The 20,378-nt window shown below is 32.4% G+C and overlaps 1 protein-coding gene across 1 annotated transcript in view; it reads left to right on the plus strand.

Annotated features, from left to right (window-relative positions):
* The first annotated feature begins 4,254 nt into the window (after nt 1-4,254).
* Nucleotides 4,255-20,378, plus strand: part of LOC118198038 (S-adenosylmethionine synthase-like) — a 39,281-nt gene continuing 23,157 nt past the window's right edge. Inside the window, exons 1-4 of the mRNA XM_035369625.2 lie at nt 4,255-4,413; nt 10,320-10,397; nt 18,840-18,962; nt 20,094-20,206. Of these exons, the coding sequence (XP_035225516.1) occupies nt 4,305-4,413; nt 10,320-10,397; nt 18,840-18,962; nt 20,094-20,206 (423 nt within the window). The 5' untranslated portion in view covers nt 4,255-4,304. The remainder of the gene's footprint in view (nt 4,414-10,319; nt 10,398-18,839; nt 18,963-20,093; nt 20,207-20,378) is intronic.

Genomic DNA, 20,378 nt, shown 5'->3' on the forward strand with positions numbered 1-20,378 from the left:
TAGAAATCGAAATCATTATAAACAACTTTGTTCATAAATTCGGTTATCCGCTCCCTTCCTATACTCGAATGGACTTCTATATTACTAGCCTCATCATGTATAACACGTACAATACACGATACGTTTACGCTAAAAGCACTAGTAGCACTAGGGACATTATCAGTTGAAATTTGAGAACTCAAATCAATCACATTGTCATTCTGCGAAAGCGCTAAATCCCTTGAATTAATTCTACTCACATAATTCACATCTTGAAAATCACTACAAGTCAGATGTGTCGAAACAATATCTGAAGCTTCCAAACGCAATGTGGCATTGGCCAATGGTGGAAAAGAATGACTATTCATCGTTGAAACAAGGTTGAAGAGCAGATTCAAAGATAACCTACTCCACTGATCGTAAGAATCTTCCAACGATTTCTGAATACTTTTCAGTGGCGTACGCTTTGGCTGCGTTAGCTAGGGAAAATGCATTACCGAAAGGTGCTCTTATTAGTGAAGCTTCCTGTGTAGTACTCAGAGAAAAAATGTCAATATCATACGCATGTTTTTACGTTGAAACTACAAGAATTTCTATTTTTCTTATCACTTCTGACTTAGTCACATAGCTCGTTCTTTCCTGGTGGCTGTATAGATTTTTAAGACGAGCGTAGGGGTATAAGAGTTTAACTGGAATCTAGAAGTTTTCTGTTGTCTGTAGTTGTCTGATGTCTCTGCCTGTCTGAATTTGACAACTACCTGAAGAACGTCAGCCGAGTTCGAGCCTAGATGGGACGAAGAAAGCTGATAAAAGGAACCTCCAGAAAGTAATAATAGGTACTGATTATCGATATTTAATCTTGGCTGGAGTAGAGGATTCTGGAGAAGTCGTGTCCCAAATCAGTTAGATAAAGAGGATAGCTTAACACGTTAAAATTCTTTCGAATTAGAATTGTGGTTCCTCTTAGAGTTATTACTCTATTTGAAGTTACTTATTACTCTCTATTTTAGCATAGTCAAGTGGACTGTTATCTGCATGCATTTTGTTAATCCTTAAAAGGAGGCTCTTTAAATGTTATTGAGTCCCTGTCTGCATGAACCTAGAAATATTACTTCTATCAGGATAACTCATATACGGAAATCAGTGAAACCTAATAATTAGAACCCCTTAGAGTACTGGTAACTATAACCAAAACATTCTCAAAACTATCGAAGTGAATATGCCGTGAAACAAAAGAAACTAATCGCAACGCAGATAACCTTGGTCTGTGATACCTAAGCAAAGAATCATATATTCTAATTTCTGTGACAACTTCTGGATGAGAGGGAGAGGGGATTGTCAGGAAACTTATTTTATCTCTTAGCCATAAAATCTTCCTTCAGTGAAGAGGAGTCATGGATTCTGCTTCAGATCCAGTTGCTAAAGCAAGTAATTTTGGTTTTACCAACATTTATTTCGTTCTGTTATCTCACATAACATTTAATTTTATAACTTTTTTTAATTGATGGATTTTATTAAATCGTTTCTGAAGAAAGTACAGCACATCTTAAAAGTTCTTTTCAAGCTTTTTAATACGATAGGATTTATGATAGGATTGGCTACACTAGTTTATAAATTATTTAGTTACTGCTTGTGATAAATATGAGAAATCTTGTCCCATAGAAGCACATAATGCTTTCTAATATTTTAAGCTAAATGAACCAATTACGAGATATTTGCGTAAAGATAATGTTAAAGAAAGACTTATTATTTCATAAAAATTTACTGATGTATTGATTTGGGGGGGGGTGAACACAAATATAAATTAGAGGTCAAAGAGAATCTGAAAATTTACCATACAAGCCATATTGTAATTTTTTATTATTTTTAACCATTTACATACGAGTTCCTTTTTTTTTTTTTCTTTTTTGAAAGAATTGTGGAGTTTTACTTGATGTGAAACTGGTAATTAGTCTATTAACTACAGCAGACGTAAAGTGAATTATCGCTATGCCTAAAGTAACTAGAATTTGGTAAAAGGTTTTAAATAACCTTTTTATTAAAACTGAATTCAGTGTATAAACGCGCTTTCTTGTGACAACAGAATCAGCCGCAGTTCGCAATGATACAGCTAAAACCAACAGTCACATTCAAGTTAAATATAGAGCAGTAGTCAAAGAGTACATAATTTAAATATTACCTGAAGCTAGACTAGTAATTATACCCAACTTAAAAATCAAATGGTTAGCAGCGAATAAAACACAGATCCGAATAAATATAACTATCAGAGCTGGCAGTAAATAAATGTAGCTTGCACGTGAAGCCAGAAACATGCTCTGCCTTAAAACTCGCATCTAACATTTTAAATACAATAAGATTATTACTTAAAATGATACTTAATAATATCATTTTAAATAATAATAATCTCATTTGCATTCTGGTAAGGAAATAGAAAAGAGAAGTTAATGTAATGGCTAAAATTACATATAACCTTATGACATATCTTACAATGCATATCAATTTTAGTAAAGCTGATTTAGCTAATAATGAAAATCACATTAAACTACTAAAACATCTCCTGCTGTTTGTTGAAATTATATGTAGTAAGTAAAATATAATTGATTCAATCGTGACATCCACGATTGGCATATGTCGATGCTGAGTTAGTTACCAAAAACGATATTTGCCTTTTTCTTTCTAATGTTGGTACGAATCGAACAGTATTAAGAGTATCCGACACATAATTAAAATTGTAGAAAATTTATACTGTACAAACATAAGTCGGCTTCAAGAACTTTAGTTTGTTTCTATCCAGAGTAAAAATTCTAATAAACGTAAAAAGTATTCAAATGAAACATTTGATGAAGACTTTACACCTAACGCTTGTAAAAATAAAGAAAAATAGAATATATGTATGAATAAACTAATGGGATTTTGCTGCAAATAAGGGCGTAAATTTTCTCCAGCATTCTTATAAGAAATAAAATAATTATTATACAAAAAAAAAAATGGCGTAAATAAATTCTCTAATAAATAATTGGAAATGCAGTAACAAAATGATGTATTTGTATATTTTGTATAAATGGATGGTTTATGTCAGATTATTATTGACTGAAGGCAGAATGACTTATTAACTTTTAAAAACAGTAAAGACTGAAATGAAGTGAGCCACAGGCATACGCCCAAACTACGTCGGTGTTGCAATTTTGACCTAAGTGGATCTTTTTCTCCTTTTTCAGCATCTGCGATTTCTTTCTTCTTCTTCTTTTGTATCGACTTTGTATTGTTGGTGCCTTACTGTTATCGACATTCACCCTTGAAGTTCAGCCGAAAGACAATATGAAAAAGTGTAATACATAACAAAGAACCTAATAAAAAAGTAGAAACTTCAGTTATACAGATAACTATTTACTTTCTGGTAGTTTACTTGTTTGGAAGGATTCTTTCGAACAGAAATTTATAAAAACTAACATTTCAGGAATTAAAAATAAAAAGATCTTAAAAAAAGGGGGGGAGGGTAGAGTCAATTGTACACAAACAAAAATAGTATAGAGGCAATGGTACACAAAAAACAATTTATAACCCTCTTGGCTGGAGAATGCTAGCGTACTACTTGCCAGCACACAACAAACACTCCTGAGAAGTGCGAGCACATTATATCTTGGTGGTTCTAGCGCTACCCATAGGGTATGACTGTATATATTCATTAGCATGACATCTTCAAATACGGAAATTCATTCTCCACCGTCTTGCTAAGTTTTCAGTTTGACTAATTACTCTATCCATGAAACGCTATTTTTTCTAAATGTATCAGAACTTGCAAACCCCACGATCAAAAAGAGAATTAAAAATTTTCTTTTATTTGTTAAATCATTATTATTAAATAATTGGAATATAATCACGAGAACTTCCAAATAATATAGAGATATTGAAATATAAGCTCATTACAGAATTCGAGCTGGGTTCTTATGCGGTCGCGCTCAGTTCCTTGCTATGAAAATGTATATTTTAATCTTTAACAAGAAATTTTTGTGGTAGGGAAATACTTCGTCGTTGCGACACTTTTGAATGACGTACACGTATTGCATATTCTTGACGAATTGTACTTAAATGAAGTTATACTTAAATTTAAATGATAGCATAATGCTGAATAATATTGTTTAATCATCTGTTTTTTTTTTTTTTTTTTCTTTCCCAATGCTACCATAATTCTTCAGGATTAATGGCTCGCAAAAATAACCGTTGCCAGTTTTGATATCTTAATACTTTTTGTTGTCTGGCCTGGCGCCAATAAATAGGTCTCTTTTCCATTCATCTCTTGCTGTGGATGTTAACTCTCCTCGAAGATGTCTGATGAAGAAAGGGAATTCGTCGTTCGTAACGGAGTGGAATCCGTTGATAACGGATTAAGTACTTTTCTATTCACTTCCGAATCTGTAGGTGAAGGCCATCCAGGTATTTAAATTAAAATATTCAAATTATTATTAATTTTGTATTAAACCTGCGGCGAGACGCACTTTTAACTCACGTGGTAACAATAGCGCGTTTTCGCAGTCACAATTACCGGCTTTTTCTTCTTATGTTTGTGAAAATGTATTTTCAGGTTAGAGATTTTGTTAGCATAAAATGAACGTTATTTTGGAGCTTGTGAGCATTTAATGAATTTTAACAATTTCCTGTAATTATTTGCCGCCCTGGTTAGGCTTGATGTATGAGTCGGCAGGATACGTGATGCGCAAGTTGCGTAAGCTAATGTATTTTAAGACTGTTTTCATCCGTGCGTAATTGTTACATATGCATCAAATCGCGTGTTCTAATCAATGTATAGAATTTTACGATTGTGTAAGTTATTCTTCTCTTCGTATTCATGTAATAAGTGAGCAATATTGTAGTGTAATGTGATTATTTTGTAAACTTGCTAATGTGATTTATTACTTGCGTTTACTGCATTAAATCCTCAAGTATGGTTTGGAAAATGTATAGGAAGTGCATTTTAAGTAAAATAATCGGGACATATATCGTGCACTATGACTAATTATTCATTATTTATGTAATCGTTTTTTCTTGTTCTCCTAAGATAAACATATATGCAATTGCGTAGGTTTAAAAATGTATTCGCTAATACCGAATTCCTGCCAATTAAAATTATATTTTAAAGCAATGCCCTGTTTTTGGAAAATTTTTGTATATTTTGATATTTTTTCAACATGCAGCAATAAAAATCTTAGATTATTGAAAATGTAACTGTCTGTATAGTTTAGTTTTAAATAAAGACTAATTTTTTTTTATACTCTTGACTTGTATAAAATTATAGCCCTTTAATCTCAAATCTGAATTCTTTCTGGCTGTGTCTGACTGAAATAACCACTATAATTTGATAATTTGACTTATGTTGAAATCTTGGCAAATGGGCTGGCTGCATTGGATTTTTGAAATTTTTTTTGTTTGCATGTGATGTGAAAATGAAAGGTTTCTTGGCAGTTGAAAGAGGGAAGAAAAAGTGCAACCTTTTAGTCTATTTATTTATTTATTTATTTTCAAGTATCATAGTAGGTTTTTCTCTTACCTTATTGGGCTATTTATAATTTTACTCTAAGTTAAATTAGCACTAGTTTTAAATTTTATCTTGGTTATACCTTGCTAGTGAGTGCATCAAATAACATCTCCAAAACAGTGGTTTTTGTTCCAAACAGTTTCTGTTCTCTGAAGAGGAAGTTTCTCTGAACATGTAATTAAGTCTTTGGGGATATTGGATATTTTTCAGAACTGAGAGGATCTTTGTTGCTCGAATAATCACTATATGGACATGATCATAGGCCACAATTTCTGTCAGCAGTAACCTAAAGTGATGATTTAAGTCTCTCCATACAAGATACAAAGTAAATTGTTTCTGAAAATCGTGAGCTTTCTCTCCAAAGTTAGCGTGTTAAGTGAAAAGGTATCTGTTTTCCATCTTTATATTCTTAATAACTCCTCGGTTCAAATAAGGCATGTGAGGCTGGATGGCAAAAACATAGTGTAAATATTTTCATCATTAAAATCTTAAGATTAATTGACTTTCGGATTTAAATGTAGACCTTAAAAAATTCTGTAACTTTGATATTTCTGGTTCACTTGGTGCAGGTGGCAAAAAATTTTATTTTATATGCATTTAAAAGTGATATTTTTGATTTAAAGAATGTAATACTAAATTTAATGCTGTTAACTCCTTGTATCTATATTATGTAGTATGTACTGTATTATGTACAATTATTATTCTCATATTCATAAAGAGTATGCTTTCTTCTAATAATGCTTTCCATTGCTGAGAATAGACATTTTGGCTCTACTCTTATGTGCATTCTAAGATCACCAAATGTGGCAGTATGTGTTCTGCGCTGGTTTTTGGCACGATTTCGTACTGTGGGATGGTTTGGTGGACAATGCTGTTTGTATGGCAACCTTTTAGACATTGCTGCAGTGGTTTAATTGGTCGTTAGTTCGTGTCGTGCATGTTTTGAATGTTGCAATGAGAGATGTGGTGGCAAGATTTCAGTCTCGTATTTTAGATTGTGTGCAAAGTAAATTTAGTATTAAAAGGTACGATGTTTGAGTTGTTAACGAGTCTTTTGTTCGTGGGTGTGTTTATGCGGATAGAAGTGCATTTTTGGAATTTCTATGGGAATCAGGACTTTTAAAACAGTGTTTGTCCGAAGTGCGGAGCTGATATGAGAACTCGGATGACTTGTGTGGGTTTGCAGTCAAATGGTTGCTGGTAAAGTATGTGGCTGTCAATGGAGTTTTAAGATTTAGATTGTAGTTTTCGTGTAATAAGTTAACTTTGGAGGAAGTTTTTATAGTTACTTTCGAAATTTTGAATCGCAAAGACATGTGATATAGCAAAATCGGGCCACTTTTGTTGACAGATGTTGTGTGAGTGGCAAAATTTTATTCGTGTATGTATTATGGTAAGTGCATTTTATTTTATGTTATGAATTTTTGTTATTTGAATTGTATGTAATTTATTTTAGTTTATTTTGTTGATTTGTGCACAATGCCTATATTTTGCAGTCCGTAGATGTTTAAGTTTAAACAGAATAAACCACGTTTTTAGAGACATTTTAGGCTTAAAGTTTGAAAATGTATACAAAAAATCTAGATGGTAATATGGCACCTTGGAGTTTCTCACCAAACACGTTTAGTGCAAAAAATTGCCAAGGGGTACCCGTAAATATACTTTTACTGACTTTTTTAAATGTTTATATAAGACTTTACCAGAAAAATTATGTTTACATGTTTGATTCTTTATCCTCAAAATTATGTTTATTGAAATCCATGAAAAAGGCCTATCTTGGTGTACAAGTCTTTTAACCCCATAACTGCCATTCGTGTATATGTACGCCTTGCTCAGCTGATGCATTAACTGCCCTGAGCGTATATATACGCCCTTTCAAAATACTATCATTATCTTTGTGCTGCAACCCGTAAAATTATTCGCAAAGCTTTGGAAGGCAACACTGCAATGACCTTGACAAAGTATGTGAAGGAGGATACTATTATCAGAGAGGTGTTGATAGAAATTGGAGAGAGGGATGTGTCTAAAGCGATGAAAGTAATGACTGCGTGGTATTGTTTGAATAAAACATTTTTTTTTTAAACCGTGTCCTCCGTTTTCGTTTACTTTTTGTAGTAGGTTCCAGGAATAAAGAAAGGTATAACGGATGTTTCAAACCCATTTTATCTTTTTTGAATTATTTTTTAATGAACCGCTCGTGCTTCATATTGTTACTGAAAGTAACCGTTTTGTAGATGAGTATATGAACCAACAACTTGCAAACGAAAAATCAAGAACAAAATCGTGGCATTCAACCAGTTCAGAAGAAATTTTTTTTAGGCATACTGATTTCACAAGGTATAACACTGAAAGCTGATATTACACTTAACCTGATATTACTGGTCTAAAAATGAATTGATCGAGACTCCATTTTAGGGATCTTTTTTATTATAAAAACATCATTTTTATTATACTTTTACTCAAAACATTAAATTTTTTGCATTCACTTTTTCTTTTATTCTTTATTTTGTGAAAGTGAATAGTTTTTAGAAAGTAAAACATGTACTTATTTTCCCCCTAATACATCGCATAACTACGTGTGCCTGTGTAAAAAACCGTGGCACTGGGAAATGAATCTAGTACGTTTTCCGCGGCTGTTAAGGGATTAATTGGGCAGTTTACTGATTTATTATTGATATTACATATTGCATTCTTTTAAAATTTTGTCTTCTCTTTACTGTTAGTGTTTGTCAGTACGATCAAAAGTTGATCATCAGTTTAAACTACTTCCTGATAAGTCATAGAGTTCAAATTTTATACCCCCACTGTTTGTGAATGACAATACAACATGACGAAGTAATCTTCTCAGAATTCAATGTAGATTTTTAAATGAGAAATTTTCAAAAAATTTTTAAAAAATATTTGTCATCTATTATTTTAAAATTTCAGGAATTAAAAATATATTGGTAAAAGTTTAAAAAATTTCAGATTATAAAACGATGATTAAAAAATATCAGTTGGCGTGATTTTCTACATGTTTTTTTTAAAAAAATATGCTATTAAGCAGAAGGGGAGCTATTGGTCCTTCCCTTTACTTGAGAAGCAGTTTCAAAATTATTTTATCATTATGTCACATTAATAAGTGAATTCATTTCAGTAATGTTTTCTGAGATATTTCATTATACTGGAGCTCGAAGATTCCTGCCATTAATGTTGTTTGTGAATGGTCCTTTGTTAATAATGACTTGCATTTTTGAAAATATCCTTTGGTAAATATTTCCAAATATAGATATAAATCTCTGTGCATATAATTTTGAACATCATTCCTAGCATATCATTTTGCAGATCAGTCATTTCTAATTGAAGCTCATCAGTTATACAGTCAAATGTATTTTGAAATATGAAAACATCTCTTGCACTTCTATCAAGATCTGAAAAATACTGTTATTGACTGCAGTTTAAGAACCCCCAAAAAATGTTTCTTTGAATTGTTTTAGAAATAGTTATTTCGCTAATATTTGAAATTTTTTACAGCATGAAAAAATGTTAAACTTATTTAATGTGATTTGTGTTTCAAACGGTGTAAATTTTCAGTGATGTGACTGTATGGTCATGTATGTTTTACATACAAGCTTGCTTTTCTCTGTAATTTTAAATGGAATTCTTTAGGATATCCTATGATGTCTATAATAAATACTAATTTTCATAGCCATTCACTGTTTGGTAATAGTATTTGTAGGCATTCAGAGAAATCTCTTCCGATGTCAAAAAATTACAACAAAAACTCTTCCATTGCTGACCCATTGAAATGTTTTCTGCAAAGAATGTGCTAACTCGGTATCAACCACTTGGATTACTCTCAGCTCAGTTTAAGGAAAAAAAAATCACTCATTCCACCTATTGCTAACTGTGCTAGGTTTTATGCTCTCCCCAAAGTCCTCAAAACGAATTTCTTTTTTACCTACAGTGTCGTAACTTAAAAATAGTATTGTTTCCTTTGGCCAAATATTTAGTTTCCGTATTTTCTCCTTTACCTTTCAAACAATATTCACAGCGTAAAAAATTTTTTTGAAGTCGTTAATAAACTTTAAAAATATTTCTCCTCTGTGCTCTATTATGGTTTCTTTTGATATTAAACAACTGTTTATTAACTTTACGGTCAAGGGAGCACTAAAATGTTTAAAACTGGGCTTCAAAAATTCCATTTTACGCATACTGAAATTGAAGAGTTTCTTTTACCATAATCTGAGTCAAATGCACTTTGTTTTCCGAAGTGAATATTATCACCAAATTGAAGGTTTGGTTATATTAAATCCTCTCAATCGCTGGCATTTACATGCCTTATTTTGAAGTCAAATTATTTGAGCTATCTTTTCGTCTCTGGATTCACTTTGTAAACTGTACTTTATAGCTATTTTATGGTAACAAGATTTATCCTAGATTTTTATGTTATAAATTTGATTAATCGAGCCATTCAGTTCACTCTTCAAATATAATCTGACAATACCCTTCCTTTCACTGATATCAGCACTACTGTTTACCATAAACCCTTGCATACTGTTTACATCTGATATTTTTTAACATTCAGTAACTTTTAAAACATTCCATATGGTATAAAAATGTTGCTCATGATTTCCGCTAATTTTATACAGAATTTAATTAAAATAAATTTTGTGATCAGAATTAAGCTAAATAATCAATATGCGACTGATTTGATGTCTGATTCATCCCTTTGTTTAATCTTAGTAAAGAAATTTTAATAATGTTAAATGTAAATGCTCTATCATTTTCCTCCTTTGTATTAAATAAAAAATGTGGTTTTTTACAGATAAATTGTGTGACCAGATTAGTGATGCCATTTTAGATGCACATCTGGAACAGGATCCAAATGCTAAAGTTGCTTGTGGTAAGCTATATTTTTTATTCTGGATGAAAACAATCAAATGTTTTGAATGATGAGTGTGTACTTTTTATACATAACATAAAAGCCACACTATTGTTGGAACAGTTTTTATAATAAAGATTGAAATTTACAAGTACACATTACATGCTGGGTATAAAAATGAGAGATTTAAAAGTAAGGTAGAGTTGAGTATACAAAAATTAAGATTTCTACATATATCTAAATGCTGTTTATTTACAAGAAATGACATCCTTATGAACTTACAAATTGTTGTTATTGCATAACGTGAAAAATTTGTCTTTTGTTCTATCTTCAGACATACAGGGGTTGGACAAAAATATGGAAACACCTTTAAAAAAACATGTTTCTTTGCTTAATATGGTGTAGGAAACCCGTTGGCATCCAAAACAGCTTGCAGTCTTCTCGGAATGGATAAATACAGTTCCTGTATGTTTGCCAATGGAATATTATACCATTTTTCCTGCAAAACGGTGGCAAGTTCAGATAACGAGAACGCACTTTCCGTTCCAATGTAGACCACAAAGGTTCGATAATATTCAGGTCTGGTGGCCAGGGGAGATGGGACAACTCATTCTCGTGTTGAGAAAACCAGTCCTAGACAATGTGAGCTGTGTGAACAGGGGCTTTGTCGTCTTGGAAGACACCATCACCATTGGGGAACAAAGTTTGTACCATGGGATGAACTTGATCAGCCAAAATGTTCACATAAGTCTTGGCAGTCATGTGCCCTGACACATTTATCATGGGGCTAGCATTGAACCACGATATGGCTGCTCAAACCATAACAGAACCCCTGCCATGTTTAACTCTTGGCAACAAGCAGTCTGTATTATAGGCTTGAGATGGCATTCTCCAGATGTAAACTCTGCCAGAAGTGGGAAACAATGTGAAAGAAGACTCGTCAGACCATATTACTCGCTTCCACTGCTCTATAGTCCAGGCTTTATGACTTAAACACCACCTTTTCCTGTTACGGGCATTAGCATCACTGATGAGTGGCTTCTCAATTGCAAGACGGCCAGCAATTCCCTGTTTATGAAGCTCCCTTCTAATTGTTTTGGTACTCACAGGGTTCGGTAACACAACATTCATTTCAGCAGTAACTTTTGCAGCTGTGGTCTTCTTATTTTTCGTCACAATTGCCCTTAATGATCGTCTGTCACGATCACTCAGCACACACTTTCGTCCGTGCTGTGATTTAGCAGATGATGTTTTTCCGCTTTTCAAATATGCAGAATAAATCTTCGATACAGTACCTGTTGAAACACTAAACACCTCGGCTATCTTGCTTATGGAAGCACCTACCATACGTGCTCCAACAATTTGCCCACATTCGAAGTCTGTTAATGCTGACATAATGGAATGACAACCTCACGTAACAGTACTCCGACAACAACTGAACTGTTTAGCACATTTACGAAGTTGTATAGGTGGCGTCAGTAGTCAAAAACGCTAGTGCCACCTACATATTTCATTAAAATCAATCTTTCTTTTCAAACATGCATTTCACAAGGTGTTTCCATATTTTTGTCCATCCACTATATCATCGAATTCTGTTTTATGTTCACCATTGCTGTAACTCTGATCCATCAATAAATATTCATGTTCCATTCAATGTAGATTTTAAATGACTTGAATTATGTCAGATTTAATTTCATTCCGTGCTTTTATTATCCAATGACACACTATTTCTAGACTGACTTGATGCATTTGTAAGTATTTTTTCACCTTCTAATATCTACGTATTCCATTGTTGTTTTAAATTTTCTTCCAATGATTTATTGATATAAACATCTAAAGTCTGAACTATGGCATTAATCTGCCTGGAATAACTGTCATGTCTGTATTATACTTTTTCAACAATTTCTTCCTATTATTTGTTAGATGGGATCTGAACATATCCCAAACTGAAAGACTTTTTGGATTCGTTAAAGGCAACAGGACACTTTTGCCAAACATTCTTATCAACTATCTCGTGTTGTTTTCGTCCATCCATCCTTTCTTGTGAACATGAATGAAAATACCATTTGTGAAATTAAGTTTCAACATCGTTTCTCTTTTAAAGGTAACCATGGGTTTTACTTTTGTGCCATCCATTATGAAGAAAAGCACTATGTTAAGGTGAGATTTTTCGTGGTCTATTTTTTTATGCGAACAGTTTTGTTCTTTTCTATCAAACATTACTGGAGTTTCATCAATATTTCCAGTATGGAACAGTAAATAATTTTTTTGCCTTCGTAAGTCAATAACATACTGCAGGAAACTTAACGGCTTGTTATCCAGAGCTTTCGGATGCTTTTGCGAAACTTTTGTGCTTCATAGAAATTGATTTATTGATTATCATACTTTCTCAGATCAATGGATTCATTTCTAAAGATGTTGAAAAATAAGTCTCTTAACAAATGACCTAAAATAATGCAAACTTTAATTAATGAAAAATCAAATAAAATGAACATACTGGCTTGAATTCGGGGTTTGTATGGTCCTTAAAAGCCCATAGGTTTTTTTGCAAATGATTTTTAGTCCTTAAAAGTCCTTAATTTCAGGCAAAACTGTCAAAAGATCCATAATTTTCCTGATCTGACATTTGTTACAACTGCCATTTTGAGTGCGAATTAACATTTTGGAAGAATCTATTGTGGTGATGCATTGACAAATACGTTTCTGGTGGGTGAATGTTTGAATTCTTTTCTACTTCATAATACAAATTGTAGATATTCAAGTTTTAGAACAAGGCCCTGGTTCAGTTGAAATATACAAATTTCTAAGTAATTCTTTGCTAATGTAAAGTTCATAAAATATTATATCAAAAACAACTTTTCCCATTTGGGGATACGAGTTCGATTATTATGCAGTGTTAAATTTGGCACTGCACGCAATACGTTCATTTTGACGACTTGGAAATGTTTTGATTCTGAAAAATAAGCAAGTTAATAAATGCTATCAAGTGGAGTTACTGAAGCACTTCTTAGAAAAGACAAAAAGGCTACTGTAATTATTTAAAAATTAATTTAATTTGTCCTTTTTAAAATAATTTTTCACTTTATAAGAGTTTTTTTATATATATAATTGTTTCAGAATATTTAAATGTGTATCAATTTTCTCTTGATGCTCTTACAGAGTTGGTAGGGATAATGTTTCTTTGGATTTTAGACCTTGTGTCTCGGAAGGCAAGATTTACAGACCTACCAGAATAATTTCTCGTAATATATTTATCCTCCCTTTCTTATCTTTCTACTAGATAAAGACTATTAGACATCAAAGAAAGCAAAGAAATTTAAAACCAACAATTAACTACAAGATTCATCATGTATGTCACAGTGTGCCATTCATACCTCAGTGCTGTAGTATTTAGTAATTTGTAAATGGCAGCATTTAGTAACTTGTGAATGGCAACAGTTCGGATGCATGTAAAAATATAACTACATTTGTATTGCAGTGTTATAGGCATATAAATAAATAGTTTAAACAGTTAAAAATGCACCTTTATTTTATAGGGTGTCGGAAGTGTTTTTATCCTTTATTAGATTTTATCCTTTATCAGACTATCTGTTAAATCATGCAAGTTTGCATGATTTACAGATAGTCATGATAAAGGATAAAATTGATTGGGGTATTAAAGATGATGTAATGTGAGCAAAGATTGTTGCATGAAGCAGAATTAACATTAGAAAAAGCTCTTGATGTATGCAGATCTGCAGAAATAAATGCACATCAAGTAAGAGTTAATAAAAACTGTTGTATTATAAACATAGTGAAAAAGGAAACTTTTTTTTTTTTTTTTTTCTTTCCAGTGGCAGGCTTAAATTGTCCACAGACGTTGGCCACTGCTAAAGCCAGAAACGGTGGTAATTTTATTATGGAGTCACCTTTACCTCCTTTAGTTGAGCCATCTTTACCTCCAATGAGGGGACGGGTAAATACAACCATGTCATCGGGATTTGAACCCAAGCCGTTCCCTTTGGTATTGCAGTCGGTTTTCCTAACCACTATCCATCTGGGCGGCTGAAAAAGAAACTAAGTAACCATAAAATAATGATATCCAAAGGCAGGAATATTGAGATAAAAGTGATCAAATTTGTTCTAAACATGAGACGTCTCATGAATATCTAAAGTGTCCTGCATATGGAAAAATCTGTTATAAGTTAAAAATTCTGCCACATAGGTTCTGGTGCTAGTTTTGAGGTTAAATAATTTCATATCTCTTTTCAGTGCTCATATTATTAAAAGAAATTAGCTTCCTTGAAACTTTCAAAGTACAAGTAGTTCTTTAGATAACAAAAAACTTTTAAATAAATCTGAAAATTCTGAAATAAGTGGAACGTCATTAAAACAGAAATTGATTTTATATAGAGAGAATATTATTCTTCAAAGATACAAATTTTTAAACGTTAAATTAGGAGGTGAAGCACAGACTAGTGGAAACATTGATTTGTTTATTGGAACAAGTAAACTTAGAAAAGATTCTAAAGAGAGAGAAATGAATGTAAATGCTGTAAAGGTCCTTATTTTCGCAGTCCGTAATTTTCATGAAAATAAATATATCAGTGATTTCGCGAGCTAAAAAATTTGCGAAATTTATAGGAACGGAACCGGAAGTTGAAAAATTGCAAAAGTACATCTTTTGCATAAAGCATTTTAAGAAACTTCCTTTTGTCCGAAAAGTCGCCCCCACCCCCGTTCTCGTCTGAATGGCGAGTTCAAGCGTTTGCTCAAGAATGAGTTTATTGAGTGATATTCTAATGAGCTTCAATTAATTTCTAGAGGAAAAAGAATCTGTGGACTTGCGAATATCATGACTAAAACTGAATCACGCTTCTTGGCTTGTGCGCGTATTTAACGGTATTAGTTGTAACAGCTAATGCAGGATAGATGCCAGCCAAACAAAAATTCCAATGCTGTTTCCCAGGGACCGATGCTGGCCACACGGAAAGTAGGGACCGGCGCTGTGCTAAACATGTTAAGAAGAGTTGTAACCTTTCCTTAATCCTTATTGAAGCCAAACATGATATAATATTAAATGGCTTCAAATAAACTGGTATGAATAGTATTCTAAGTTAATGAGCTGCCTACTATTAATTTTAATGTTTTATATTCAAGAAATGTAGTTGTATATTATTCAAAAAATAGTTATAAAAAAGAAAGTTGTCAAGAAAAAGCTTGTAACTGTACAACAAATCATTAAATTTTGGGTAAGTGAAAAATTTCTGATTTTTTATTATTATTTGAGGCGGGAAAAACGTATTTTGCGGGGCTTAAACTTTCGCGACTACGACGGGCTTGCGAAAATAAGGGCCTTTAGAGTAAGCTAAAATATAGAAAATTTTCAAGTTAAAAAGAAGCATAACCATTTTATTGTTGTTTCTACAAAACAATTTTTTATACCTTTTAATGTGTAGTTATGCTAATACTTTAGAATCAATATCATAGATTAAAACTAATGTGGATTGTTCTTGGTGCTTTTTTAATGGATATTTTTTAGGAATAAAAAAACAAAACTTGTAATTGTACCATGTAAGTCTATGAACTATGCAGGATAGATGCCAGCCAAACAAAAATTCCAGTGCTGTTTCCCAGGGACAGATGCTGGCCACACGGAAAGTAGGGACCGGCGCTGTGCTAAACATGTTAAGAAGAGTTGTAACCTTTCCTTAATCCTTATTGTGTATGCAAGATACAACACAAAAATGTAAAATTTAGCCTAAAAATTTATTCCTTACGACTAACGAAACTTAAAATAATGCAAAACAACTTATCATCGCTGATACTGCAGTGGCTAATTGGAACTTTGTATTAAATACTGTATATTTCAGCTGTTACAACTTCAGCAAGACTACATAAAGTTATGACATTAATTGCGTCAGATGAAAGTGCAACTGATTTTTAATGCATATCAACATCAAGCATTCACAACTGTTCTGATCAGTGGTTCTGTCTCTAAGCAACTGACTGCAGTAGCAACAACAAACCTTCTGTTATGAGTTATGCTGATTATTGTTTTACTTCACACTTTAACTTATGCCACTTAACATAAAATTTGCATGTATCACTTGACTAAGTGAGTACATGATGAAATGAGTTATTAAAAGCTAATCAAAATAAAGTTAACAGTTAATAAAATTTAAAGAAAAAGCCATCGATCTTTAAAATATATGGGACTGTTATAAGTGTAAAATATGCTTCAAGAAATTTTATAATTTAATCCTAAATACTTCAAAAAATGTCTAAAGTTAATTTTATTTTTAATTTGTTTTATAATTAAGTTAAATATTAGAATATGTTTAATAATAATGTATCCTACTGACAGATTTCTTTTTATTCTTACAATTTATAAAAGTGAAGTTTGGGTGTAGATAATTGCTTTAATTTATTGAGTTCCTATTTGCTAGATAGGTCAATTTTTTTAATTGATAGTCCTTAAAAGTATTTAATTTCCATGTGCAAAAGTGTGTATGAACCCTGAATTTTTTACATATTTTAACTATTATGTTACACATTTAAAACCTTCATGTTAGTGTTGTGTATTGATACGAGGCGTATTCGGAAACTAAGTACCGTTTTGAAAAAAAAAATAGTAAAATAATTTTTCTAATTTAATTATCGAATCCAATTTTATTTTTACATGAAAATACATGTCTTAAACTATTTTTCAACAGAGTTTCCGCCAATGATCAAACACTTGTCATAGCGGGTGACCAGTTTTTGTATACCATCGTCGAAGAAACTTCCCACCAGTTTCGATAACCACGACTCCACAGCATTTTTCGTGTCATCGTCAGATCCAAAGCGCTTGCCACCAAGCTCGCCCTTCATTTGCAGGAACAAGTGAGTCGGACGGCGCCAAGTCCGGGCTGTACGGCGGGTGATCGAACTGCTCCCAATGAAACTGTCGGATTAACGATTGAGTGACACCAGCAGTGTGGGGACGAGCATTGTCATGGAGCAACACAATTCCTTTACTGAGCATTCCTCTTCGTTTATTTTGAATGGCACACCTTATTTTTGTTAAAGTCTCACAATATTGTGTCGCATTAATGGTTTCACCTCTGGGAAGAAATTCAGTAAGCAAAACGCCTTTCCTATCCCAGAAGACAGTGCACATGATTTTTTGTGATGACATTGTCACTTTGAACTTTTGTTTTTTCGGAGAATGACTGTCTCCACTCCATCGATTGTTGTTTCGATTCTGGTGTGAAATGACACACCCAAGTTTCATCACCTATCACAATTTGGTTTAAAAAGTTTTCTCCCTCATCACTGTACCGCATGAGAAATGTCAGGGCACTACCAAGTCGCTTTGTTTTGTGAACATCAGTGAGCATTTTTGGAACCCATCGGGAACACGGTTTGCGATAATTCAAGCGGTCAGACACAATTTCGAACAAAACGCTACGTGAAATTTGTGGAAATGCCTCTGAAAGAGTTGTCATTGTGAAGCGTCTGTTCTCATGAATTGCTTCATCAACTTTCCTTACCAAATAATTGATGACAGCAGAAGGCCGATGACTCCGAGCCTCGGCGTGGACATTTGTTCGACCTGCATTAAACATTCTTACCCACTTTCTCACCATTCCATCACTTATCGCGTATTCACCGTAAACTTCTGTCACTTGACGATAAATTTCGGCCGGTTTAACATTCCTCGTGTTCAAAAATTTAATCACGAATCTCACAGTCAGCAGGAGAACTAATTGTCTTAAATATTTTGAATGTGCACAGCAAACTGAAAACACAACATAGAGCAACCAAAATGGCAACAATTGAAAGTCGGTGAACAAGAAAGACAAGTGCACATGCGCGGGACGTCTACCACAGCGCTGCGACGATACTTAGTTTCCGAATACGCTACGTATAAAATATGCTTGTAAATGCAATCAAGGTTGTTCCTTTATTTTTAATTCAAAATTTATTGTAATATCTTTGGTACTTTTTGAAGTTTATGAAATTTATTTCTGTTATAATTAATAATTCAGCTTAAGAATTTGTCTTAACTTTTAAAAAGTTATTTTATTAGGAAATAATCATTTGTGGGAAGGATGATTTCTGTAACATCTTTGTAAAAAATGTAATTCCTTTCTGTCACTGTATTAAAATAATGAAAACCTATGTTGCCAATACAGTAAAAATTAGTTTTGTTAAATAGCAGAAACTGAAGCAATTCTAATGTAATTTTAATTTCCAATTGAGACAGTAGTGTTATCTTTGACCCATTATTTACTATGGATGTTTTTGAAATGTAGAGGGCATTTTTTAAAAAATCATCTTAAACAAAATATATTGTGTTCATTTTGGGATTGGATATGGTCATTGAAGAGTTAGTTCTTTCATAAAATCATTGTAAACATACTTAATAGTAATTGTATTGTGATTTAATGTTTTTCTTTAGTTTGTTTCACTTTGCTTGTTATTTCTACATCTTTTCAGAAACTGCTGCTAAAACTGGAATGGTTATGATCTTCGGGGAGATAACTTCCAAAGCTACCGTTGATTACCAGAAAATAGTGCGAGAAACTGTCAAAAGTATTGGTTATGACAGTTGTACAAAAGGTATTATACTTTTTTCTGAAGAAAAAAAAAAAAAAAAAATTGAGGGTTTACTTCCTCCTAAAAACCAATGGCAACGTTTTGGTTTTTTGCTGTCTCTAAGGCTGATTCAGCTAGAGCTTGCTATCCCGTAATAGATTGTGAGATTTCAAATGCATTATTAAGGAATTTAATATTACAATTTATATTTAGAAAAAGATTTATGTATTTAAAGTAAGCCTATTTATTATTGCATAGATCTGTAGTTTTTGTTTTGCGTCTGGTTAATCATGAAATAGACACATTTTAAGAAAGAAAATAAAACTTTACTTATTTCAAATTGTCCAAAGCAAAATAACTGAATTGAGAATCTGCCTTTGACAATATTTTGAATTTTACTGCATCAATAGGTAAATGTATTTTAACAAAAAATGCAGAGTAAATTATCAACTAAATTCTCTTTCCTTATCTCACTTTTTAAGTAGCTTGACATTCAAAGGCTGCTGATTCAGTTTGAAGAATTGTGCACCTAGGTTAGTTATAACCCTGCAATATTGAATGTTTTAGTTTTGTGCATTTAACATTTGTAAGATAAATATGATTTAAAAAAAAACATTGCATTGCATTTAAAAAAAGGGGGGGCTGCTGCAAACTTTTCTTTCCATCCAACAACTTCCATAACTAATTCCTTCTGCTTGTTACTGGAATTTATAATGAATGTTGAAAATATAACAGATTAACAAGAGTAATAAAACTATTCATTAGATAAAATGATTCATGTATTTGGAAAACTCCTATGTAGCATAGCCAACATAAAACTAATATTGTAATTTTTTGTGGTGTTATCTGTGAAAAAACAATCCACAAAAATTAATCTTTGTGTCTGGCTTTCTTTATACAGTAGCAAAGAAATTTATGAGACATATATTGGAAAAAACTGACATATTTTTTCACATGTGAATGGTGGAATTTTGTGCTTATTAATTGAATTTCTCATAATTATTAATTTCGTTTTAACTTATAACAGTGATATTAGTTTGATTTTTAAAAATTATGATGTTTTTTGTGAAACATAATGCAAATTAATCATTTAACTTTATTGCTTACTGTAATGAATCTGGAAATTTAGAAAGTTTTCATTTTTAATCTGTTCAGGTTTTGACTACAAAACATGCAATGTTTTAGTTGCCATTGAGCAACAAAGTCCAGAAATTGCCTCTGGTGTTCATATGAATAAGGCAGAAGAAGAAATTGGAGCAGGTGATCAGGTACATTTAAATTTTTTTTTTTAACATGCAAAAAATTTTCTCATTTTAGTACAGAAGCTTATTTTTGTTTCATGGCAAAGTAATAAAAATATTGCAAGTTACCCTGGGACTCATTCTCCCGGGGTGGTCTCTCTCTCACAATTGGGGGCAGAACTGTGCTGGAATCGGGCTG

The sequence above is a fragment of the Stegodyphus dumicola genome, chromosome 4, assembly GCF_044657685.1.
Source record: "Stegodyphus dumicola isolate Sdum_Otavi_A_Nest chromosome 4, ASM4465768v1".
Lineage (NCBI taxonomy): Eukaryota > Metazoa > Arthropoda > Arachnida > Araneae > Eresidae > Stegodyphus > Stegodyphus dumicola.